The sequence below is a fragment of the Toxotes jaculatrix genome, chromosome 5 (genome assembly GCF_017976425.1).
Source record: "Toxotes jaculatrix isolate fToxJac2 chromosome 5, fToxJac2.pri, whole genome shotgun sequence".
In the NCBI taxonomy this organism is placed as follows: domain Eukaryota; kingdom Metazoa; phylum Chordata; class Actinopteri; family Toxotidae; genus Toxotes; species Toxotes jaculatrix.
This window is the reverse complement of record NC_054398.1, coordinates 25,259,646-25,286,557: the sequence shown is the minus strand read 5'-3', so window position 1 is coordinate 25,286,557 and position 26,912 is coordinate 25,259,646. Positions and strand designations below refer to the sequence as shown.

The window sequence follows — 26,912 nt, the reverse complement described above, 5'->3', positions numbered from 1 at the left end:
TCTTTTCTCATTTGGTACAAAAGATATTTGAGCCTCCAAAAAAAAAAAAAGACTCATTTGGCTTTTGATATTCCACAGTTTTCCAGGAACTAACAATGGCAGTTCTCTGAATGTGCATAATTGTCCATAACCGTTGAATGCATTGTGTATTTGCAAATACCTTTAGCTGACATATTTTCACATCGATATTGAGACATATTACATCAGTGCTCATAAATGAGCCCATTTACAAGGTCCTCCGACATCATAGCTGCCATCAGCCAACTGCATGAATGTGCTTATGTGCAAAAATATTGAAGAAACAACATTTGAAAGTTAGGCAGCTTTGGTGCTGTGTTAGGATTTTATATATTCAAGGCACAGTTTTACACACATGGACCCTGACTGGCCAAGTTTGGAAAAGTTTGACGGGACATCAGACAGTAACAAATGCCACTAAAAAACATTAGCATATGGATGCAGTTAAGGAGATTGAATGCTAGCTTTCAAAAAACTGTTCTGTTCTGAGTCTGTGTTGTCTCAGTTACTCTGGCTGAGATGCTCTTCTGAAAGACCTTCACTTGTTGATTTAGGCCTATAGCACAGTTGTTTTCTTTTTTTTTTTTACATTAAAATCTTGTCTTGGCTTCAGTTGCACATATGAACACAATAAAATAGAAACAGAGAAAGAAATAATTACAAATTGACTGAAAAGACTAATAAACACAAGAGGCTCATGAAAAGTCTGGAAGCTAAAATGAGAGAGGCAGACATCAGTCCAACATGCTGAATGTACAGTATGTGTGTGGGAGCGAAATGAATTCCTCACCCTCTCTCTCTCATTTTCTTTCTTCTTTCACAGCTTCGGGGAAGTGTGAGATGGTGCTGGAGGTGTGATGCGTTATTCTTAGCCTCCCTTGTCAGCGTTCCTGTCGCACTTTTTCTTTTTGGCAAGCTTTCTGAAAAGGAGATATCACCCGCCCGCCTGTCACTTCACCCGTATATGTGATTTCTAGTGAGAGGTCATGAAATTGAGGAGGCGGGTAAGGTGTAAGTGCTGCCACTTAAGTGTGTGTGTGTGTGTCCCGGTGTGGTCAGCTGGATACCATAAATTTGAGATTGTTTGTGTCTGTCAGGAGATGAGCAAAACTAAAAAGAATATACTGATTGGATTATGGATGACTGAAGATTGGTTTTATTTTCTAACAGGCCAGGCAAGAGTAGAAAATTGTGGTTTTACTGAGCGCAAGTATGTACTATAGGAAACTAGAAATTTGTCATGACTAGCCCCTAAGGGGGCTGTTCTTTGAACTCTTTTGTTTGGCTCTCTTTTGTGGACATTTGGACCTTTTCAGATTCTTGTTTAGTTTTTAAAGTTTTGTTCACTGTTCCTGTTTTATTTTTGAAATCATGGCCCTTGTGTATCTTGTCTTGTTCTGCTTCCTGTCTTTGTCTTGTTTCCCTCCTTTTGTGAGTGTCTGCCCCACCCTAATTGGTTTCACCTGTTGCCCATTGCCTGGTGTATTTAAGTCTTGTTATTTCCCTGTGTTCTGTTTGGTTCGTCTGTGTTCCATGCCCGAGTCTGTTTCCTTGCCTGAGTCTGTGTCTTTCCTGTGTTCGTTCCCATACCTGTGCCCTGCTTTTTTTTCCCCACCTCATGGACTTACCTTGATTTCCTTTGTTTCAAGTAAGGACTTTGTATTTTCGTTTAGTTTGTTCCTAAATGGTTTTCTCCTTCGTGGATGATTTTTGGTTCATTAAAAGACTTTAAGTTACTCCTAGCCTGTCTTGGGGGTTATTGCTTTTGGGTCCTGGCCTGATCCTTAGTCTCAGCATAACAAAATTAGATTAAAGTCTTAAATCATTTTGACAGTAATCTGTGTTTATCAGAGGAAAAAAAGTTGCAGATCTTTCATTTAGATTTACAGGAAAGCCTTCTATTTGTGCCAGTAGCACATGAAGGCTAAAGACAAACAGTTCCTCCTTTCAGAACTCTATCAAGACAGAGATATACCACATCAAACGCACCCTGCTGCCAGCTCGGCTTCCTGATGTTGGTAAACAGCATCACGTGTGTATACCCACACCTGGCTGCCATGTTTACCTGGCAGACAACATGTAGACTAACTCTGTGCCGGTCTGGTTCCGGTCTGGTTCATCTGTCATTGCCACAAGCAGATTCAGAATGACATGGTTTAATGCAACTACGGCAGTTCCCATAATAGCAAAACCTTCAGAGTCAAAACTGATCAAAGCTGCATGTGACTGGCAGGCTTTATCTTTATGGATTTTGAAGAATAACAAGCCATTGTAAATCTGATTTTAAATCTGAATTCTTTAAGGTTGTAACCAAGTCTACAGAAATATAAAAGTATTTAATGATTTTCTAAAGAAGTCCTCATCTTAAAGTAAATTCTAGGGAAAGCAATGACAACGCACACAAAAGTCCACACAACTATATGATTTTTTTAAATAAGAGTAGATCATGAGTGAAGCTAGTGACAGAGAACAATAAGGAGGGAGGAGAGAAGCACAGCATGAGTGGGTGGAAGAAGAAAAAGCCCTGGATCAAAAGGAGAAAAGGAAGTGGAAGACAAGAGAAACGGGAGGAGACACCCTTCAGAAAGCATCATAATGTATAAGTGATGTAGTGGGGGGAGAGAAAAATGGAGGGGGAACGGAGTTTAGTGGAGGAAGGTGTCTGATTCATCTACTCCCATAGGCTATTTATTTTGGTTGGATGGAACGATAAAAATCCACGAGGGAAGTTGGGATGGCTCTGCAGGATGACGTAAAAGGGATGTCTGTGTTTGGGAGGGTGATGGAGGGGGAGTCACAGTCACAAGTAGGCCATCTCCTTGAAACAAGGGAAACTAAAAGATGTAATAGTGCACAGAAAAAAAAAAAACAACTCCAGGAATTACCCACAGTGCACACAACCTGACATAACCTCAGATCTGTTTATTCTGCTGAAAACACTGTAAATGCAGGCTACATTTAAACAAAGCATTTACTGTTGCTGATGCTCATTGAAACTGACTCAGTTGTTCCTTTGTGTCAGTGAATTTTTATTTGTGTGTCCCCAGTATCACTTTTACATTCATGCTTATTCACAAGTTTATTGATTCAGCTTGTAAAGATGAATAAGAAACAGATAAAAGAAAAAAAACTTGTCTTTCATTTCCTTACAAAAATGAGGTCATCTGTTTACACACTGCTTGTATGCACACAGTCATAATTTGTACATTTACTGGCTCCGTTCCCTATGGATAACTCTCCCCCCACAGTCATGTGTTCCCGTGTGATGGCCCAATTCTAAATGGGTCTTTACACTGTACTTCCTGCTCATGTGGGACAGGGACTGAACTCACTGAACTCAGGGACACAGTTTGTTGCACACACAGTTTAGACACATGCACACACACACACTTCCTCTACAGCGTTTATTACTTTTGTCTCTTTTGTATGGAGAACTTGTGTGAAAGGCATGGAAAAAAAACCATTCTAATTTAATGACATGGCAGAAAACGCTCTCAACTCGCATGTGAAGTACTGACAGATGCATTTTTCCTCAAATGCGTCAAACCTTGGCATTTAGATTGGCTCCAATGCAACTTGACCCCTGACAGTTTGTTTGCAGTTTCAGGTGTGTTGTGCTCATAGCAGCTCTTAGCAGACATGAGTAGCTAGTAGTTTATCAGCTTTCACTGAAGGCTTTATACAACTTTCCTCACAAACTATTCTCCAAGACCTTTAAAATGGCCCCATGGCCCTTAATGTACATGTGAACATGGCTTTGAACCTTCCCAAATATGTCAAGTCCTTGGTGGTGTCACCTACACCCTGCTGAATCCAGCACCATGTGCCAATTTTGGCTTTAGAATGGCCGGTGTCTATCTATGAGATAACAAATGGTGTTAGTGTGTCTGCTGGACTCAGTTTGTAGGCTTACAAAATGTCGCTTCTGTGGGCGGTCACCGACAAGCAATGGGAAGGATTCTCAGACTGGGTTATGCAAGACGTTAGTCATCATGGCATGATTCATCTCTTGGTTCACTCTCTCCATCTCTTGTCTGTCTCACTTTAATTCTCTCGTTCCTCTCCCCGCTCTTAAATTCCCTTTCTGTTTCATTTTGCTTTTCAGCTGGGGCACAGGAGGTGACACTGAATGAGACTCCGGCCTCCTTTTAGTTTTTACTGTAGGTGGAAAAATTCAGCCCTCCATTGCTATGTTCTTGTAACTGCCAATTGTCTGGTTCCAGGCCTCTGAACAGCCACCCACATCTCTAATTTTGTTAGTGATTCAAAAAGGTGTCACCCTTATGAATGGCTGTTTTCTCTGGTTGTTAAAACGGAATCAATCAGGACCTTCGTGGGTAGATATGTGTGTCAAAAAAAATAAAAAAATAAATCCAGGGAGCTGCAACTCTGCACGCAAAGAGGCCTTGTGGATGAGACAGGTTAGAGGAGAATGGCCAGACTGGTTTGGAGCTGACAGAAAGGCTATGCTAACACAGATGACCACTCTTTACAACAGTGGTGAGCAGAAATCATCTCACAATGCACATCACATCAACCTTGAGGTGGATGGGCTACAACAGCAGAAGACCGAGTATGAAAATTATGGGACACAATCATATCATCATGGACCAGAATCTCAATAGGAAAGTTTCCAACATCTTGTGGAATCCATGTCGTGAAGAACTGAGGTTGCTTTGAAAGCAAAAGGAGGAACTACCCAGTATTAGCATGGTGTGCGCTAAACTTACCTGAGTGTGTTTGTCAGACTCAAAGTGTTATGAAAACTTAGCAGCAGCACAGCTTTCTGCTGGCATTCTCTTGCAGAGCACTGAGGTTTTTTTCCTTCACAGCAACAGTTTGTTATTTTGGTGACTGGTTGTGCACCCGAGTGGGGGGAGAGGCACAGTATGTGTGGGGCAACACCAATCCCAGTGGCACACTGCAATCTTGGTGGCAAGAATAAGTCTGTTTTGCGGGGTCTGCTGCTCACCTGCTCAGAGCAGGTCGACAGCTCAGTACAGCAGGGTCACCACAGAGGATCACCATCTGCATATGTGATTTGACATAGGTTTTCACATCGGATGCCCATCCTGACGCAGCCTGGGTTGCAACCGCCTACGTGGGTCGGCTGCTTGTCTGCTTCTCAGTCCATTTTTTCGGCGTTCTGGCCTAAATAACAATTGAAAGCAGAAAACCTCGTCCTTGCTGTTTGTAAACTGCTCTCTCACATTCATTGACGCTTCACACCTCCCACTGTGGCAGTTGTACTGTAAACCACCTTGTGTGAATGTACAAGATCTATTGCACCTCTTCTCGTGTTTCCTCTCACCTGAATATGAGGTGTAGTGCCATGTCTTCATGCACTTTGGCATCCGCAGTAGTCATTGATGAGTCTTTTTCATCTTTTTTTACAGCACTATAAATGTGCACAGAACACACACATTGTTTCAGTCAAAATGGATGCACCACCATTACAAAGACAGTGTCTGTGCTGTACTCACCATTACCACCAACATCATCAAACAACTCAAATCATGTCCTGATAGTGATGTTAAGGTGACTGGTCGAGCAGTAAGAGAATAGGATTAGTGCAGCCAGCTGCATTGCTCACTTGCCTCTTTTTCTTTTTTTCCTTTTTCCTCCATCTCCACCCTCCTTCACCTGACCTCACCTCCTGCCGCCCCTCCTCCTTCCTCCCTTCTTCATCCCCTCTCCCTCGCTTATGTAACAGGGTGATCACGGCTGTCCACTGGGCCGACAAGCGATCTGAATGAAGAGGAAATTGTGAATGAATATGCAGCCATTCTTAATCTTGGCTCTCTCACTCTGATGCCTTCACATCCTCTGTCTCTGGGTCTTTCTCTAGTTTTCTGTGTGTCTCCCTGTAACATTTTTAGCTTTTCTGCCTTGTGCTTTCTCCCCTGGCAATTCCTTTTTTCCTTCCTCTCATCCCTCCTTTTTCCTTCATTTCTTTCGCCATCCTCTTTCTCTCACCCATCAGCTCAGTATTACGGCAGCGTGTGGGCTGTTGCTGTGCAGATTAAACGCTGTAATCCTGAAGTGCAGGGTTGCAGTGTGCGTGCATGTGTGAGTGTTTGTGTGTGAGCACATGCACAATTGTCTGCAGAGGACCGGATGTTTCTGGTTGCCTTATATCATGGCAACAACAGCGGTTTATGACCGCCGCTCAATCCCACACCGCCCTTCCATCATCATCAGCACCGCCATCATTATCATCATTGCTCCATCTTTCGAGTTTTTTGGGGGGGAGGGGGCACAGCTAAGCCAACGATGAGGTCATGGGATGGTTTCAGTGCTCATTCAGGAAAACAGCAGCTGGATGAAAAAGGGAGGAGGAGGGAGAGAGGAGGCGAGAGAGCACAGTCGGGAGGGGAAAGCATGCCGTCATCAGAAGACATATACCCATGTGCTCATTCAGAAAAAAACTGGCTTCAACAGAGAAAAGAAGATATAAGAGAGAGGAGAAGGGAGGGATATAAAGAGGTTTTTATAGCTGCAGCTAGCTTCCCAGCTGCAGGGCCGCTACAGTGTAGTACATGGCAATGCAGGGAGGGTTTAAAGAGAAACAGAGAGAAACAATGAAGGATTTTCAGCTATCACTTTCAGTGATATAAACAGAGGGAGAACAGGAAATGGTACAAAAGAGGAAGCAACTGATTTTGCACAAAAAATTCCATTGTTGTGCTGCATGAATTAATTGCTGGAGAATTTTCTACTGAAAGCTCCAACAGCAACATCCAGAATCTTTATCAACAACATGCATAGATGTGTAGAATCCAAAAGGAAACAGCCAACATACTAACCGATCATACAGTGAATCTGTAAACACAGTGCTTTGGAAATATCATGCCATCCTTGATGCAGTGAACTGAAGAGGAAGATAAAAAACTGAGGACATGTCGATCACCCAGACTGAACTGCATGTGCTGTGATGAAAGGAACAGGGTGTGATGACAGGTTTTTGTTCTCGCAAACCGCTTTGTTATGAAAAAACTGACAGAGCACGAGAAGAGACAGGAAACAGTATTGAAGGTGATTGGGCTTGGTGCTCCAGCTGACTCAGACTCAGCGACAGAGCAGAAAGGAAAGGATTTCAAAAAGGCACAAGACTGATACTGCTGCTGCTGCTGCTGCTGCTGAACAAATAAAAATCCAACAAAACCTGGTTCAATAGTACGCTGTTAACTCTTTATTCAGATGTATGTTAACTCCATACATCTAAATAAAGGGTTTTTTAAAAAAATGAAATGATGGTTGAGGAACTGAAGTTTACTCTAACCTGCTTTGTTCATGAAGCGCGGAGTTAGCTAATGTTTGTTAAATGCTTAAAACGTCAGCGTAAATGGGGTCAGTCAAACTCACTGAAGCCCGAGGCCATTTTGTTAACCAGTGGCTTGATCACTCTCTCTCTCTCTCTCTCTCTCTCTCTCTCTCTCACACACACACACACACTGGGGTTAAATTGATTGTTCCCCATGGTCCTGTGTTTGTTTGCGTCAGTACTGAGTTTGTGTGTTAGCAATAGATGCAGGGAGGAGATTTTGAACATGTGCTTATGTAAAAAACAAAACAAAACCACAAATTCTCAAAACAGTGTGAGATAACAGGAAGTAGAGCGACCTGGTTTACTCTAGATGGAGGTAAAATGTCAAGAGCACTATCTGTTTTGTGTGTGTGTGTTTGTGACAGTTCACCTGGCTTCCTAGCTTTCCATTAGCACTGAGGATACCACTACACATAACAGTGGGACTGAGTGTTTGTGGGACGTGTGTGAGTGAGAGAGAAAGAGAATAAGCTGTGGACTAATGTAAAAGTAGCGACAAGAGGGAACACACACACACACGCATGCATGCACATCCTCAATGCCAGTAGTCACACACAAGCACACGAGTGAAAACACAAACACGCATATAAAGCCACAGGGCCGCTATCATCTGATGTACCTCCTGTGACAGTGGAAAATAACAGCACTGTTCACCACAGATACAAACACTGTACACAAACACCGACAGCCACACATGCATGCTCAAACAAACATGCCCTCATTTTCACACAAACGCACTTGCACGTGACACAATAATGCACGAAACAGACTTACTCCCTCACACACACACACACACGTACACACACACGCAAACACCACATACATTCACTGAAACCTGTGCTGACACACAAGCACACTTGCATTCACAGGGCTAGCCAACCTCTGTTAGCTGTGAGGTGCTAATTAGCCGCTCCTTCCTGCCTCGGGGCTTCTGCCCATTTCCTGTGAACTTACGTAAATGCTGAGCCATTAGAGGACTAGTCTCGCCTGAAATGTTAATTATCTCATTGCTGTGTCCGTCCATTTACTTGACTGAGAAGGAAATGAAAGCTACATACACTGCCCCTTTTCTGTGAGATAAATTTCTAAATTCTAGAAATGAGCAGCTGCATTTACATGTCATGTGTTGTATTTAATTCAGTGTTGCAGATGTCAACCACAAACTCATTCTCTGTACAGTGTTTTCTGACTGTGAACAGTCTCTCAACATTTTCAGTGGCCTATGCATTTAAACCCACAGAAACAAGAACAATGCTGTGAAACATTAAGCAGGATGTATTTACTACATACAAAGTTTTTACGGCATATTGGTTGGTTTCCATAAGAAGGATTAAACAAAATGAAAAAAGATTTTTTTGTTGTTGTTTTTTGGAGGGTTACTCCTCAGCCATGACACTGATTGTTTATAAGTGTAGTTCTATAACATTAAACTAAAAAGAAAGGAAGAAGTGATTGCAAGGGTGCTATTAAAAGCTGTTGGTTGGTTAATAGGTTAAGAGGAGTTGATTATTTTCTGGCCTGTCTGTGTGTCTCTCCAGGACAGAGTGACAGCCCACTTTTAATGAATGGCTCAATTCTCCCAGGATCTACATGGCGTAAATCCTGGGGTCTCAGCGTAGGATTACCTCAGTTAATCTTGCACTGCAGTGAGATGTAATGACCTCAAGGGGTTATGGCTACAGATTACGAATTACCATGTTCATCCAGTGAATGTACCATTGTAAACCTTGACCTATGCATGAATGGGGTATGTACTCAATGAAAGGGATTACAAGGGACCTAGACAAACAGCGAATTTATTTACACTGGGATATTAAACACTTTTGTGTACTGTTGGAAAAGTAGGTAAATGATTTTTGCAGAGGTGGTGTGGATTTCATTTGGGTGTGTGTTGCAGGGATTAAAGGCCCCATGCTCCCACACAGGTGTTTTCAGTTATTCAGATTAACGAGATCTGCTCTACTGCTTTGATGATGAGACATGCAACATATTGTCATCACAAGAAAGAGACAAGCTGTTGATGGACACTATTGTTCCATAAAGGAAATACAAACTAAAAATGTAAATTAACTGCAGATGGTGATAAGATGATCTTTGAAAAACTATACAAAACAAAAAAACAACATGCTTAGAAATATTTTTTCCATTATGAAGTTTAATCCAACTGCACAGCTTGACTGGCATTCATTGGCACAACGTAAAACGAAGTACATTAATTTCCTGATAACTAATGCCACATAATTACTGCTTTCCTGTGTGTAAACAGCGTTCACACCAACACCCAACTTGTAATTATGACTGTGAAACTTTGTGCAAGTGCCAGCTACCAAGCAATCATGGATGTCTCATGTTAGCCAAACGCTATTCTTCAAAGTTTTTAAACCCAAACCTTATTGATAGTGTTATGTTCTCAATGCAAAGTATTTTTACCCCTCACACCACAAACTTTGTGACTACACAACTGTCTTGAGCTGATAACATGACCAAAACTCACAAACTGTGAATATCTACCATCCATCCCATAAGGTGTGATTTGGAATAGCTGCAAAAAACGTACACCAGTTAGTGTAATATCTAGTATGGCATTAGGACATTAAAAGAGAAAATATTCAAAATGGATGAATTCAACTTAATCAGTATTCACATACTACCTACACTACAAATTATTCATTCAAAAATAGTAAACACCAAAGAAAGACCAAATAAAAATGTGAAAAAATGGAAAAAAAAGGCTGTAAAATAACTACAATAAAAACTGAGGTGTAAATTATCACACTGTCAGAGGTGCTTCAAAATAAAGGCCCCGTGTCCATAGAGAGCTGGCTGCAATATGTTTACATGCACATTGCAGCAAGTAGAATGTATAGTTTTGTGTTTTATGATGGCATGGTTTATTTTCATTTGATTTCAAACAGACACATGAAGTATAGGCATGCTGTTTCATTCTTTATGCTGCATTTTAAAATCCTTGTGCTTACACAGGCCACACAGGTGATGCCGATTAAAGTCTGGGGTTCAGAGAAGAGGTCTAATCAGGTAAGATGAGTGAAAACACCTGTGTGAGTGCTCCAAGGCTAAGGCCTGTACATTTCATTTTGTGCACATTTGCATTTTAACTGCTTTAGTGCTTCCATCCCCTAAAGATAGAACAAGATCATTCCACTGGGATGTGGAACTGTTTTTTCCTAATGAACATTTTTTTTTTCTGGTTCTCTGTGTGATCACCAGTCCAGTCAGTGTTCAGCAGAAGATTGTCATATCCTGGCTTATGATATACTGCCACCTTGTGGACCAAAGTATATTTTCAGACTTGATTGTACACAGCTTTGTGCTTTGTATGGAAAATAGTTCAATTCATTTAATCCATTTCAGTTCATTGCCCTCAGGAGCTTTTTTTTAATGAGCTGTGAAATCATTTGTCAGGGCAGGGGATACAGTTTGATTGACCATTGCCCTGTTTCAAGACATTTTTCTTTGGTCTGAACAAATGTGTTTGTTCATCATACATTCTTGTCAACATATGCTGCTGTTTGGCCTTGTAGTGCTGATGTGATTTGTGTGTTTTGAACAGCTGGGGATGCCCCGGGTTAGTATGATGTAGAACGGGGTCAAAAAAAAAAAGAAAAGATTTAGAGAAAACCACGTTTTGGATGAAGTTAAAGCAAATTTGCTTTTTTCTTGGCACTTATGATTTGGCATTTGTAATTATTTTTGAATAAAATGTTTTAAGTCAAAGTGGCCAAATTTTGCCAGGTGGACTGCACCACTGCTGCAAGATTACACATCAGGCCACACCTACAGAGCAAACTAAAAATGTTATTTCTTGTTCTTTTAATTTACTCAATGTATTATGAAAACAAAAACTCTGCAGATATCTTTTAAATAGATGAGTGTCTGTAGTTCTTTAGGTAAAGGAGCTATCAAATGAACAAAACGTTTCCACCTGTTGTCTATCGCTGCCCTGGTTTGCCCTCTTCAGGCGTGGCTTATATAAAGACTGTTTGCTGCTGGGTCTGTAACATTCTTGTGAAGACACAGAACTTGTTTTTGTCACAGCAATTAACTCTGCTCTGACAGTCTGAGGTATTTTCCACACAGGAAAGCACATATAAAAATGTCACCTCAGAAACTTTGCAGCAGTCATTAGAAGACAATGAGTACTGCTTGTAGCACGGGGGGAAAATGCTTGAGGCTTGGTGCTGGGTGCTGTGCTGCTGGGTACACTAAAGTTAAACAAATTACCATCTGCCCTTTTGTGATTGACAGTTCCCCCCAGGCATTTACTTACTTTTGCTTCTGATTTTAACCTGGAAAACCTGGCCTCTGTTTGTGAAATGCTTGGATTATTCAAACTATCAACAAGCATCAGTTTTGAATAAATCTGACTTGGCAATTAGTTCATATTTGTAACACATTTAAATGGTTGCTTATGACATTTTAAAATGTTACTTGTTATGTCCTTGTTTTCCGGTTTGTGTGACCAATACATAAAGTAATGCATCACATGATTCCCTGCAAGGGGTCAGAAAGGAGAATCCTAGGTTAGTCACCTAGTTCTTGAAGACAGTTTGGGTGTTTTCTAAGGAGGTCAGCTCACCAGTTAAATATATTCCCAAGAACTTGGGGCTGTGGAGCCTCTTCACCTCAATTTTCAATTCAATTCAATTCAGTTTTATTTATATAGCACCTTCCACAATCAAAATTGTCTCAAAGCGCTTTACAGAGACCCAGAGCCTGACCTCAGAGCAAACACTTAAGGCGACAGTGGCAAGGAAAGACTCCCTTTTAACAGGAAGAAACCTTGAGCAGAACCTGGCTCATATGGGGGACCCTCCTGCTGATGGCGGGCTGGGTAAAAGGAGGAAGGTAGGACAGCTGGGAATGCAGGACATTGATGAGACATTGATGGTCAATGGAGGGTGGTAATGGTAACCCCTCCTGAAATCTATTGCCATCTCTTTGGTCTTATTGGTGTCAAGGTCCAGATTGTGTGTTGAGCACCAGGCTGCAAGCTGCTCCAGCTCCTTCCTGTACGGCGACTCATCATTGTTGGTGATAAATCCGACGACAGTAGTATCATCTGCAAACTTGATGATGTGGTTACTGGTGAAACTGGCAGAGCAGTCATGTGTCAGTAGTGTGAACAACAAAGGGCTCAGAACGCACCCTTGTGGTGATCCTGTACTTACTGTAGTTGTTTTAAATGTTAAACTACCAGCTCTGACTGCCTGCCATCTCTCCGTCAGAAAATCATCCAGGCATGATCCACCTGGACATGCCTGGATCCACACCCAGCAGTAACACCTTTTCAATGAGCTGTTGTGGCAAGATTGTGTTAAATGCCGAGTTGACGTCAATCGACAATGTAGTCATCTTATTATTTAAGATTACCTTTGTGGGTTCATGTAGTGACAAGTACATTTCAAGCAGGAGGGATGTTAGAAATGTACTTTCTGTTTAGAACAAGGCTGGAGAATCATTTGTTTCCAGTGCTGGAAAACTTTGTACTGAACAATGAGGACCATGACATTTGTGAGTCATGCCTAGCTGTTTCATTTGCTCACCCTGCATTGACTCTTTTAGTCATGGAAGTCTGACCCAGATCATGTGGTGATTTGGCCACACTAATTGCTGGACGACATTGGAGGTGAAATGACATACGCTGTCACAGTGTCAACTGAATTGCTAAAGCCATCAAATACTGCAATACAGCCAATGTGGTCTGATCGTGACATATCAAGAGCTCAGTGTAAATAAATCCTCACTTTTAACAGATAATGTTAAAGTTCATAATCAGTGTCTTAACCTCTGAAGTCAAAGTGGACGGCCCAGTGTATGTAGACATTTAGCTGGATATTTTTAAACATGAAATTATACTGGTTCCATATCATTTCAGTCCAATCAGGTCTTCGTTTCTATGCTGTGGGCCTGTGTTGCATCCTACTCAGCACACAGGAAAAAAGTGGAGAATTGTGAACTGTCATTCACATGAAAAATGGTGGCTGCTTACTCTTGTATATATACTCTTGTATTCTGGGGTCGACCACAATTTGGATCGGGTCAAATTATCCTCGGGTCTGTTTTGAATCAGGTCTCTTCACTGTCTCTTTTTTTTTTTTTTTTTTTTAATGCCTGTTGGGCAACAACCCCTGTGAGCCTTTTAATTATGTTCTGGCTCTATGGGAGGACAATGACACACCAGTAGCACTTCTCTCAAGATCAGGTAACAGCCACTATTTGGTTAATGTTGAGGGAAAACCACAGTCAAACCAAAAATGTACAAATAAAGCAATAGACTGGAAAAGTTTTGAGGAAAGTTGTCCTCACTGAGGGTTCACTGTTTTTAGCTTCAATGTCAGATGTTTTGTTCACACATAATTCACCCTGACTTCCTGCTATGTCTATATAGATTGATTTAAACTGTCTCTCCGGAGAGAACAGTAACACTTGTGTTGATCACTTGTTTCTCCACAGGTCAACAGCTACTGTATGAATTCCTTGCTCCTTCAATTCAGATTCAGAGAACTTTATTTGTCCCTGGGGGACGAATTTAAGGCACATTGAGCAGCATGAGTTGGAAAAATGTATACAAAATATATACAAAAGCAAGGTGGATAAAGTGCAGACAGGGTAAATGTAAACTGAAATTACAGGGATTATATATTTACATGTTATTGCAGAGGTAGTATGGATAATAAAAAGTCATAAATAACAACAGAAAATGGATGCATAAAAAGCTGTACAGCAGAGAGAGAGAGAGTGTGTGGGGGGATGGTGTGTTAGGAGTTGGAGTTGAGGAGCAGGACAGCTTTGGGGACAAAGTTGGCCCTCCTCCTCTGGGTTTTGCAGGCGTGGCGGCGGGGCAGTGGAGCCGCCGTCCGGAGGGGAGCCACTCAAATGCTGAGTGGAGGACGTGTGAGGGGTCTTTGATGATCTTGCCTGTGCCTGTTGGTCATGTATGTGTGTGAGAGTTCTGACAGGCAGGCTACTGACCTTGGAGCACACTGAGACAGTGCTCTGCAGCCGGTTTCTGTTCTGGAAGCTGATGGAGTGGAACCAGCAGGTTATGGAGAAGGGGAGGTGATGCTCTCTATGAAGGAGTGATAAAATGTCAGGAGAATGTCTTTGGTGACTCCAAAGGAACTGAGCTTCCAAAGGAGGTACTGCCACTGTTGACACCTCCTGAGAGTCTCCTCTGTGTTGGAGGAGACTTACTTAGACTTAGAGACATACTTTGTCTTGTTGAACAGCTTTAGAACTTAGTGCTGACTCCAAAGTCTCCTGTTGTACTGAAGCTTGCATGTTGCTCTGTAGTTGTGCGTCGCTTTGGATAAAAGTGTTTCTCAAATGAGTAAATGTGTGGTAAATTTATGGCAGGTTAACTTTCTCAGGACAGAAGAATTCCCTCCTCTTGGTTTTATCACGTGAAACATTCAGTACAACATCGTTGTCAACTATCAGAGGCTGATGGTACAAAGAATCTTTTCAGTGCAAGTAGCACCATGTCGAATTCTTTCAGACACCTGCAATACAACATCTCAACAGCGACTTTGTGAACCAGTCATTGAGGGAGAAGAATTACCAAGGTAGACAGAAAAGTGTAAAACTCATCAAAGCATCTGCGGCTGCTGATGTTTCTGTGGCATCTTTTGAGAACAGATATGAGAACTTTGCTTGTGATCAGAAACTTGTTGGGTACAACACTGTTTACAGTTTCAAAGACCTTGGGAAATACAGACCGTTACCAAGGGGTCTCTTTGTGGTGATGATGTAGGTACACGAGGAAAGTGATAAATAAGAAACCAAAAGATGGCTATTCAGGGCAGAACATCGAACGCCTTTGATGTTCACTTCAAGTTGGCTCAGACATTCATCCTCACACCAGGAAACATTTCTAAAGTGAACAGTCACACACTGTATCTTCTTTGAGTCCGCGCTACATGCTGCAATCACACACAGGAACACAAGTCTCAGTGGCTCACCACTTTTTTCATTCGGTTTTGCTTTTAAAACAGCTGCACTGTTTCTTCTGTCAATTACAGACTTTTCTTGGCTCTGTAAGACTGAGAGACAGCATCTGAAGACAAACATTTAAACATGAAAAAGCTAGAAAAGACCAATGTCCATATTCAACTGTGAAGACAGGAACAGCAGTGCAGTTCAGCTAATGAGCTCAGAGTTTGTATCGTTTAGTTTCTAGCTAATACAAAAGTAGATAAGTAGTTTAAATTTTGTTTTATTCCACATTTGACTAACATTTAACTAAACTAGGCTAGCTTTGACTGCTATATTCTGTAAACCTGTTTGAATAATGCTTACTGTTCACCAGCTAAGGACACATCATTGTTAGGTGTATTTCAAATCACCTGCTCACAGTAAACTCCTAAATGTAATGTGTAAATGAGTAAATCAGTGGTGGCGAAATGGATTAGGTTCCGTCGCTCTGAATTTGTCACCTTACGATATTTTTATGACTCTTATCCATATCTATCCAGTACATTCAACATCATTTTCCAACTTTTGAAATTTAGTCTGGCATGTGACCTTACAATGCCCTACATCAAATATATGTTATACCAATCTTAGAAAAGTGTCAGTCCTCAGCTGTTCCCAGCCCTCCTTTTTCTCAGGAACTGCTGCTCTCATGACAAGTGTCCCTAACACGCCAAGACATAGGAGTGAATTGATTTTTCATTCCTTTAGCAAGAAAATGGGGTCCCATTTGGCATGCGTGACAGTGAAATTGACCATAGTTTTTATGCTTGTTTTCACATAATTGAATTGAATTGTTTCAATTTCCTGAGCACACACATTGGGGCACATAATAAGGGTTGATGGATCAGATGAGGTCAATGATCAATGAAAACCAAAGTGACACTGAAAGTTTAATTTCGTCCTCATTTCTTTTTTTTTTTTTTTCCTTGTTTCCTTCAAGACAAACTATTTGGTTGTTTGTCATTTCCCCTGTTTTTTGGCTTGCGGGTTGGTCATTCAATTTTTATTTATTTTATTTTTTTTACTGAAGTTGTTGAACTTCAAATGGCCTCAGGTACATCTCAGGACACATACATATGGAGAAACAACAGCAAAGGCTATCAAAGACCATACCACATGATGATACTACTCCTACTCCTACCAATAAAATAATTACTGTATAATTACTGTCCTATTCTATGATGCTTTAGTACCACTGTTTTATAAAAGGTTAATAAGCTGTAATTAAACTTTATTAATGATTAATGCATCCTTTGCCCTGTATTGATCAGTTATAAGCCATTAACAGCTTATAACTCACACCTTCATCTGTAACTGTAAATTAATAATGAAAGTCCATCATGTACTTGAACCATCATGTCTGCAGTTATAAATGTAAGTCATAAATAAAGGGTCCCAGGTGTCTCACTTTCCAAGCTCTCAAGTTCATTTGAGGGGTCTAAAAGCTAACTAAAAAGACCAAGCAAGTGCCATGCTGAAGGAGGATTTTCCTCAATTTGGCCACCAATTTGCCTAAACCAGGCATTATAAATACTTAAGTTAAGGTTCGGTTAAGGTTAGAGGAACTTTGCATTTGTGGTTAAATAACAATAAATACCGGTGGTAAGGAAGGATACAATAAATTATCCTCAGTAAAAGTTGCAAAAGCAATGTGATGAACTGAATTTAAAAGTTGTAACAGAGATGTGCATTGTCTAGTGCTCTAGAGCTCGGAAGTGAATGAACTGAATGCAGTATCACTGCAGGCTTTAGTCATGGACTGATGAATGATCAGTGTGAGTTACTGTAAGTCAGCAGAACACAATGATCCGTTAGGGACATGATAGTGTCATCTTCCCTAAACTTCAAGCATGGCGTCCATTGTAGTACTGGTGAACTACAGTATATTAAAGATAGAGAAACAGCCATGAATCACATTGCACAGCAAAGACTGATCCACTGAAACACCACACAGGGAGACTTACTCCCAAAATGTCTTAACTCCAAACTTTTGATAAGAGGAGACCATTTTAATATGTGTGACAAATCAAAGATTCATGTGACAAACATGCTTGTCTACTCTCATAGGATCCAATCGTCACACAACAGCAGACACATGACTGTAAGTCAGGGTAACTAAAGCCTGCATTAACTTAGCAGCAGACCAGAAACGTTTCAGAGCTGGAGAGGAGATTATAAAATAACGGAGGGGCTCTCTTTTTGACTGTGAGACTCAGTTTCCCTGGTGACGTGAGAGGGTCACTCATACTGTCCTCTTAGATCTGCGGTCAGTCAGAGTTTTACTCCCATTGTGTGTGTTTGTGTATTCGTGTAGTCCACTTAGGTCCTCAGAAGCAGCGATACACCACCTTGCCTTCTTTATCACAATGCAGCTCACTACAGAGGAGAAAATAGAGCTTGGACTCAAGGAACAGGGATCTGTTAATCCTGCCTTTGGGGTAAGTGAAGTGGTATCTTAATTCTCTCAATTTGTTTTAAGTTTTAAATACTGGGTAAGGCTGTGCTGTAAAAAGACACAGACACATGCAAATCATTTTGATACAAACATTTGATATGAAAGATTTTCTATTCACTTTTGTCTTTTACTTTTACTAACAGAGAAAGTTAAGCATGGCGCTGTTTTCTTACATTACAACAGTAAGAGCTAAATGTAAGCCACTGAGGAATGTGAAATGACCAAAGTGTGCACGTGCTGAGTACACAGGATATTTCAGTGGAATTGATTGCATGGTTTCAAAGTACGCGGTAAAGATCAGTCTTGGGTGTACCCGAGACGGATCAAAGAACTTTGTACCAAAACTAGAAATTCTCTTTGATAAAACGTCAATCAAGAGACAGAAACTGAATAAAGGGTATTGAATTGGGGGACATGTGGTGTGTGTGTGTGTGTGTGTGTGTATTTGTGAATGGTAAAAATGTCTGGGTGCATGGGGTGTGCAAGTGTACACAGCTGAGTCCAAGGTTGATGTTCCCCCTTCTTTTCTCCCCATCCCATATAAGAATGGGAACACAAAACAAATAGCACAGCTCCGACTGCAGATGTTTGAACACGTCAGTCTCTAAACACCTGCAAAGGCCAAAGACTTAATTTATTATTATTATCCCTGTATTGTACACTACTTGACACTCCTATACAAAAGCTCCAAAAGAGACTCTAACAGAATACATTTGAAACTGTTGTCTCAGGGTTTATATATTTAATAAATCAGCTGAGCCTCCTGACTTTGGAATCTAGATTAAGTTTTCATAATTCCTTTTTTGCCTTTGGTCACATAACAAAATACCAAAAAATTTTAAAATCTTTTTTTTTTTTTTTTTTTTATCTGTTCCTGTCACACTTCCATATCCACGTCGTTTCAGGCTATGTTGTGACAAAGACACTGATTAAAAAGAGTTATGCAGCATGTTATAGTATAATGCTGGAATTTTTCCTCCATCGTGACTCTTGTACATGTCAGAAAAATGCTAAAACAAGATGATAGAAAGGTTACGGTGTCACTCCACTCTAAAAGGCACATTTGTGTCGTCAATGGCAGATTCTCAGCTGAATGCCTTGTTGGGTTTTTTTTCCACTGCAAAAAACATCAAATGTATTTAGAAAGTGAGAAATGGTAGCAGATAAGGACACGTCTTTAACAGTGAGACCAAACAATTTCAGAAAGTGCAGGGATCCTGTTTTTTTTTATTTCTTTTTTTTTTTCCTCAAAAAGACATTTTTTTCAGATATCTGTTTAGTATGTTTAGTGAATTTTGTTGGACCTTTTTTTTGTCTTTGCCAAAATTGTTATGTTTGGAGCTTACCAGTGCAAAGCAATCGAATGGGGAAACAAACGTGATTTTTGCATATTTCCCACAGGTTAGACAAGAGTACTTTTGTTTGCCGGTGCAGCTTTGAGCCAGGGGTAGTCAGGTAGTACCAGTCCTTTTAGGGTTTCAGGTATCAACACAGGATAGAGGCTAAACTCCAAAAAACAAAGGCCGGCTTCATGTGAAAATGAAGCGTGGGTACCTCTGGTCGCAGGAACACTGTCATGGTACAGTAACTCTGACCCTTGAGCTCCTTGCTGGTGTTGTTTTTAGAAGGTTTGAGTCTCATTCTAGTGAAGTAAACTAGAATGAGACAAATAGCCAAAGCCAAACACTTTGCATTGTTTTGTTGCAGCATGAGTACTGAAAAAAAAGAGGATAAATTGTGCAGAAAAGCCATTATGTTTTGGAAAATAGCTTGATAGTAGATGGTGGTATTAAATATAGAAAGTATTGTATATGTCTACATGTACATGCATGTTTGTGTCTGTGTGGAACGAAGTAAGCACAAACTCAGTCTCCTGTTGGTCTGCGAGTCTCACAAAGAGAGAGTCACAGAAAGCACAGCTCTGTTTACTCCTCAAACAGGACTTAAAACGTTGGGAAAGATGTGGAACATTTTGCCAAAATTAAATGATCAAAGACAGTTTTGAAGGTTCACATCCGATTTAAAATTCTGGAACATGAAAATGATTGAATTGTAGATAAATGTACATTACAGTGTAAGTGGGAGAGCAAGTTTTAAGTGGTAAGGTAGGCCCATGGCATATTTCCATGAGTAAAAGGTTTTTCATATTTATTATAGAGATGTTGCTTTGGATATCAAGGTGAGTGCAGCTCAGAAGACGTAGCTACAACAATGGTGCACACACCATACACATTAGCAAAGTCATTGCTGCTGTATTTGCTGCTACCTCCTATGCACCTGAGAAGCCTTGACCTTTGTGTCAGGTTAGACACACTGACAAGAAGAGTGATGAGCGTTCGGGTGTGAACTTGGCTGTCTGAGGAGAAATTCTGAACAAACATCACACTCCCTGACTCGGAAAAACCCTTCATATTGTACTTTCAGTCAACAGCGTCAGGCTCCTCGCCACACTAACTAATAATCAGCTAGTGCAAACATTAACTTTGACAAATAAGAAAAGCGGAACAACAAGGTAATGGACCGTGAGCAGGGGAAAAAGCCAACCTTTTTAGCGCCTAGATTAAAATGTGACAACGTAATATGTCACTGAGTACAATTTCCCCTTTTCCCATTAATCTCTATTGCATATTTCCTTGGCTCAATCAGTATAGTCTAACAACAGTTCATAATTCGTAGCATGACAAAAACATGCTTCACCTCAACATCCCAAAACCACTGTATGGAAGGAGAAGGTTGAGAGGGTTTAGGCTGCCAACAGAAAATCTAAAACACTCGTCTTCCTGCTGCATCGTAGCATCACCAGTGTGCTTTACAGTCACTGAGCAGAAGAGCCTCTTGAAGATCATCCATGCAGTCAGCAAACTAACCGGTCTTCCCACGTCCCACTCATTTGTCCGTCTCATCACAGCCGTGACTTGGAAGGCACACGTCTCAGCACATGACACTGTGTGCTAAATAATCACGCTGGCCACTGATTCACCACACTTGCCAACGCACTGCCACATCTTTTTCAGCAATCTCTGATTCACTACGCTTTAGAAGAATTCATGTAGCCTGCTTTTCATGATGGCAGTCAGTGGTGACTACTTTGAGAGATTAAGAAATTAACTGATAAAAATAATGTTAATATTCACATTCAGTTTTACTTAGCAGTATAGTTAATTAGTCAGATCTCTACCAGGACCAACATTCACATTGTCAGTTGCTCCCAGTAGGTTTAGTAGTTTCTTTTTCATACTTAATTTACATTTTACTGCTAAAACATATTTTATCTGAGTGACATTTTGAATATATGATTTTCACACATATTTTGTGTTTTTCATGTTTACAATTCTATTTATATATATATAATATTATTTTTAAAAAATTACACACAAAAATACCTATTTTCTCATTGTATTCAGTCATGCAGATACACTGCCTGGCCAAAAAAAAAAAAAAAGTCGCCACCTGGATTTCATTAAGCAAATAGGTTAGAGCCTCCTATTGGATAATTATTGCATGGGCGATTGTCTTTCAGCTGGCAACAAGTTATTTAACCCCAAATGATGCGATCAGTAGCTTCTCATTTCTTAAACAACTGTGTCAAAAGACAAATCCCGTGGTCATTGCAAAGATGTTAGTCTGTTTGAGAAGTGTCAAATCATTGGCATGCATCAAGCAGAGGAAACATCTAAGGAGATTGCAGAAACTACTAAAATTGGGTTAAGAACTGTCCAACACATTTTTAAAAACTGGAGTGGGGAACCATTGTCTTCCAGGAAGAAATGTGGTTGGAAAAAAAATCCTAACTGATTGTGATCAGCGATTGCTTAAATGTTTGGTGAAATCAAATCATAGAAAAACAACAGTAGAACTCAGAGCTATGTTTAATAGTGAAAGTAAGAGCATTTCCACACGCATAATGCGAAGGGAACTCAAGGGATTGGGACTGAACAGCCTTAAGGAAACCACTAATCAGTGAGGCTAATCAGAAAAAAAGGCTTCAATTTGCTAGGGAGCATAAAGATTGGACTATGGAACAATGGAAGAAGGTCATGTGGTCTGATGAGTCCACGTTTACCCTGTTCCAGAGTTGCTGCAGTTGGTCAGGTCTAGGTTCCGCAACATTATGTGCCTAAAGAATGAGGTCAGCTGACTACCTGAATATACTGAATGACCAGGTTATTCCATCAATGGATTTTTTCTTCCCTGATGCCACAGGCATATTCCAAGATGACAATGCCAGGATTCATTGGGTTCAAATTGTGAAAGAGTGGTTCAGGGAGCATGAGACTTCATTTTCACACATGGACTGGTCACCACAGAGTCCAGACCTTAACCCCATTGAGAATCTTTGGGATGTGCCGGAGAAGGCTTTGCGCAGTGGTCTGACTCTCCCATCATCAATACAAGATCTCGGTGATGAAAAATTGGAAAACACTGGACGGAAATAAATCTTGTGACATCGCAGAAGCTTATCGAAACAATGCCACAGTGAATGCGTGCTGTAATCAAAGCTAAAGGCGGTCCAACAAAACAAATAATGTCCCTTTTATTTTGAATAATCCACAGAAAACACAGTCAGAAGTTTTGCTCCTTGAAAGACAAGTTTCTGCTTTTTTAAAAATATTTTCTTAAATCAGCAAAATAAGTCACAAATCTGAGAAGCAATGTCTTAAAACCCTGATAAACATCATGCAGCAACCATACATCATTGCTACACAGCACAAAGAGTGAGAAAATGTGTTTTTTCTCAATTTTACCCATTTATTTATTGATTGATTCTAATGGTTATAATAGTAAAAGGAAATAGTAGGTAGTGACAGTATTTCCACCACTTATATTGGATCCTTCCTCTTACATCGACTGTTATGGTCACTGTGCAGGTACATAACCACTAGATGGAAGCAAATTGTCATGTAGTCCCAAAATGTCTGCGTACACTACCTGCTGAGAACTTGGTAACATGAGAGTAAATCAAAGACAGAGAGGAAATGTGGTGCAGATTTGCACGGGCTGTATCTGTCATGAGACTCTTCTGCAAGGCAGATGCAACGGTGGAATGAGCACAACAAGGTGTTTTCTTTTGTTTGATGTGCTGACCGAATGCCAGGTCCACCCTCTGAGACACAGCAGGTTTCAGAAAGAAGGATGCGGCTTTGTCCCCTGTCATGGGACTTTGGTGTGACGTATCCTTAAATTTACTTCAGTCATGTATCATACTGACTCTGGGGTGTAATATGTCAGGCATCCAGTGAAGGATGGTGCAATAGTCCAGACATTATTCATTATCTCTGATACGACACAGTGCACAGAGACAGACGGTTTAAATTGAATTTGATTTGATTAATATTTTGAAGACAGCAGGATCACAGCCATAACTAAAAATGTGGGCCCTGGACCACTCTCCCCCTTTTACCCCCTTCTCCCCTCTCTACTGCCCAATCACACAGATAAAACACAATAAAAAATAATGCACACAGGGTCACAGATGATTTCTGAAACTGGTCTAGTAATGTTAATTTCTATATTTCTATATTTCTATATGTTCTATATATTTTAATATATTAACAGATAGTTAATGTATTAAAACATCATTTTTTAATGAAAAAAACAAAAATAAAAATGAAATAAAATGTGATACAATACTGAATATATATACTTCTTCTTTTTCCCAACAATATTACAGTGAAAAAAAATAATACTGTGCTACACCTTGTCCTTGCAATGTAATCTCATATGTCACTACCTAATCCTCCACCTCTTACACCCTTGAAACACCCCCCTGAATACCTCTGGCACAGTTCAAACACTAGTGTCATCTACTGACTTACACATCAAACAGACACATCCTCAAGAGAGTTTGTACAAACACTCTGGAAACTGAACAATGTGGACTGTGTTAAGAGGGAACTGACCTCTTCGCATTTGAGGAAAGCTCATGAGTCACGTGGGCCATCCCATACTATTTTTGTACACGCAAATGTCTTATTAGATGATATGTAATCCCGTTGACAAAAGTCAGAAAGTGTATGGTACTGGCTGATGTTTTTTGATACATACCAGTGAAATGTCTTTAAAAGGTTCAAATCCAGTGAATAAACTTAAATGTTACACAGGTAAACGGTAAACTGCCCAAGGTAAAAAAAAAAACAACTGAAAAATCATGGAAATAGAAAACAGGCCCTTTTCAGTGATGAAGAAAATGGTTAACTTACAGCTTTCCTGCAGCAATAAAAGTAAACGAAGCCTTAAAAGTTAATTCAAACCATTCCTACTGTTGCCCCAACTTTTGTTGATTACTCACAAACACTGTACAAAGGCAGTGTTGAAACAATCTGTTACCACACCCTTTATTAGGACAATAATGTACGGCGGGAAGTGGTAATATATATTTCTATCAGAATAAGGGCAAAGGGCAAGTAGTAAGGGTAAACAGACTAGTTGGTCATGGATTCATCCTAAAGCAACATAATGACCCAAAACATTAGATGAAAAGAACCAGATGTTGGCTTCACATGATGGAAGAGTCTTCAGACTTGTATCCTGTGGAGCTGGTCTGAGATGAAGGTGAAATCAAAGCAACCTGCAAATGCAACACATTAGTGGGGAACAATGTTGGGACAATCTTTCTGAATAAGATTTGATATGATTCCTTTTCTTTCTTTTTTTTTTTTTAGTCTTTTATTATTTATTCCATGCTTTAATTTCAGAGTGCACTGAGACATTACTTTGTGTACATTTCAGTAACAACAGACCTACTCGGTCTAACTTTAGATAGAAGGAAGAAAGCCAAAGCCTTCAGTGTTACATACCCGAAGACCAGAGGACTGTACTTATCCATTTTTACGTCAATTTTTGTCACTTTTATATGATTTGCCTTGTGCTTGATCTCAAAAAAAAGATTTAATGGCAAAGAAAAATGTGCCTTTCCATGAACAAAACCCCTTCAAGGAAGCAGAGGAAAGCAAAGATTAATCACATTCCCCATAACAATATGAAAGGCAAGGGAGTTAACATAACTTTGAGAATGTTATTTGGTCAGCACTTTGATGTAAAATGCCTGCACGCATTCATGTCACCTTAATGGGAGCAGAAGCTCTGGCACTGTCGGCCTCATGTTCAACAAATTTAAAGAGTTGTTGGAGCCAAAAAATAAGGTCTAGACCTAAGTAAAAGTTCCCTGCTTTTTAAACCTGAACAGGACAGAGTAAGTACACACACTCATTCCTTTGACAAAGGTTTATCTTTCGTACCACTGGGTCTAGGATACAGTTTTCTGTTGTAGCATTTCATCAGTCTTTAGAATGCCAAATTGGTTTTGGGCAGAAGTTGACTTCCCACACAAACCATCTGAAAAACTAAATTACAAAGGATACAACCACCCCCTTTTCCTAGAATTGTACAACAGATTTAGAGTCCTATTAATCAAATGGACATGCTGACACAAATGGACTTGGACAACAAACACACATGCATTTGTGGCTTTGTACATGGTCTCTGCAGATGTCTTCCACACATGCAGACTAAAAATCCAAATGCCAATGCTGATGCAGTGATGCTGTGCGTGTAGACGAGTTTGACGGTACATGTTCAGACTTGAGGAGCTGACATTTACATCAACAAACCAAGGTTTCTGTCAGGACAATCACAAAATAGAGCTTGCCTACTCTGAGGGTCACTTAAAAGGGTGTCCCTGGTTTTCAAAGCACAAGAAGCTGCACAATGACAAGCACAAATATATAACGAGCATGACACAAAATCGATTCACTGGATTGCGGTGTCAGGAAAGAGAAATTAAACTGTGAAGAGTTTGTACAACAGAAATATTGCAAACTGTAGACTTATATTTAACCAGCTTTCCCTGGCACTATAATCAAAACTATTTTTTGGCAGCTTAAAAATTCCTGACTTTTGGTGCCATCCAGCCATAGTATCAGAAATGATACTGCAGCCGATAACAAAACATGCCAGTATACCCCTCATCACCAAATGAATTTGTTGAAAGCAATATACGGGTTCTGGCAGTTTTAACTAATAATACTTTCATTTAGCATGTTTGAGTTTTTACCAGCCAGGACAGTGTAGCTGGTATTTCACCCTGTTAGTCTGTGTGTGTCATCATGTAAAAATGTGAACCTGGAGACGCCTAATGTAACAGGTTTTTAGTACTTTGGCAGGTGTTTACATGACTGTTAGTCTCTGGACAGATCTTGTCACAGCAAAAGTGTCACAACCGTGCGAGATGCAGTCACGAAACTTTACAGGTGTGTACTTGAAATCAAAATGAGGGCCGACTTCAAAGATGGGTGTGGACCCACCCTTGTGTAATAGTGTCGTAATGGCTTCTGAGTACTCATGGCCCGCAGTGTCAACATGTTGACTGGGGACACAGCTGGTGTGATCCCTTCGCAAGATGGTCACTCGTTGTATTTTGGCATGCTGTTGCCTGAGTGCACTCATACCAAATTAAACGTACTGAATACAGAAACATCTACTTTCATCTTTCTGTAACCATTTACAGTAGCGGCTACAAAATATAGTTCTCTAAGCAAATATCCAAGCAAATAGAGCTAGGTTCAATAGCTATATGCTGTCCAATCATCCCCTCCATGTGTTAAAATACAGCTTTGGATGCAAATCCAACCTCAGTAAGTTGGACCTCAGTATACATACATTAACTATGGTCTTCAAAAACATGAAATTTGGCTGTAAATATTTTCTTGATGGGATTTTGGAGAGGTATGTGCTTTGCTCCACCTGCCCTCCACTATCACACACAGAGATAGTCCCACAGGCTATAACTCACATTGATTCCATTGCATATGCTCAGTATTTATGTCTCTCATCTGAACTAAACTAAACCAATAGCTCTAGATTACAATGAAGATAGAAGGCTTTCCCTGAACTACTCTCAGTTCAAAAACAAAACCATTAAGAAGACGTTGGCTCTGTGAGCGTCTCTGGTATGCTCTTAGCATCAGTGAGTGACTGGCTTAAGGCATGTTTGCATAGACAGCCAATTTACTCCCAGGAGTGGATGTCCAAATAGTCTGTGTGGAATTAAAGCAGCAAAATATTGTTTTTTATCTGATGTTGCTTGGATAAATGACATTTCTGAACTGATGATTTATT

The 26,912-nt window shown here is 40.3% G+C and overlaps 1 protein-coding gene across 1 annotated transcript in view; it reads left to right on the top strand.

Annotated features, from left to right (window-relative positions):
• Positions 1 to 17,691: 17,691 nt before the first annotated feature.
• The window catches only part of si:dkey-106n21.1 (solute carrier family 23 member 2), a 43,653-nt gene continuing 34,432 nt past the window's right edge, over positions 17,692 to 26,912 (top strand). Inside the window, exon 1 of the mRNA XM_041038367.1 lies at positions 17,692 to 17,778. Within this exon, the coding sequence (XP_040894301.1) occupies positions 17,707 to 17,778 (72 nt within the window). The 5' untranslated portion in view covers positions 17,692 to 17,706. The remainder of the gene's footprint in view (positions 17,779 to 26,912) is intronic.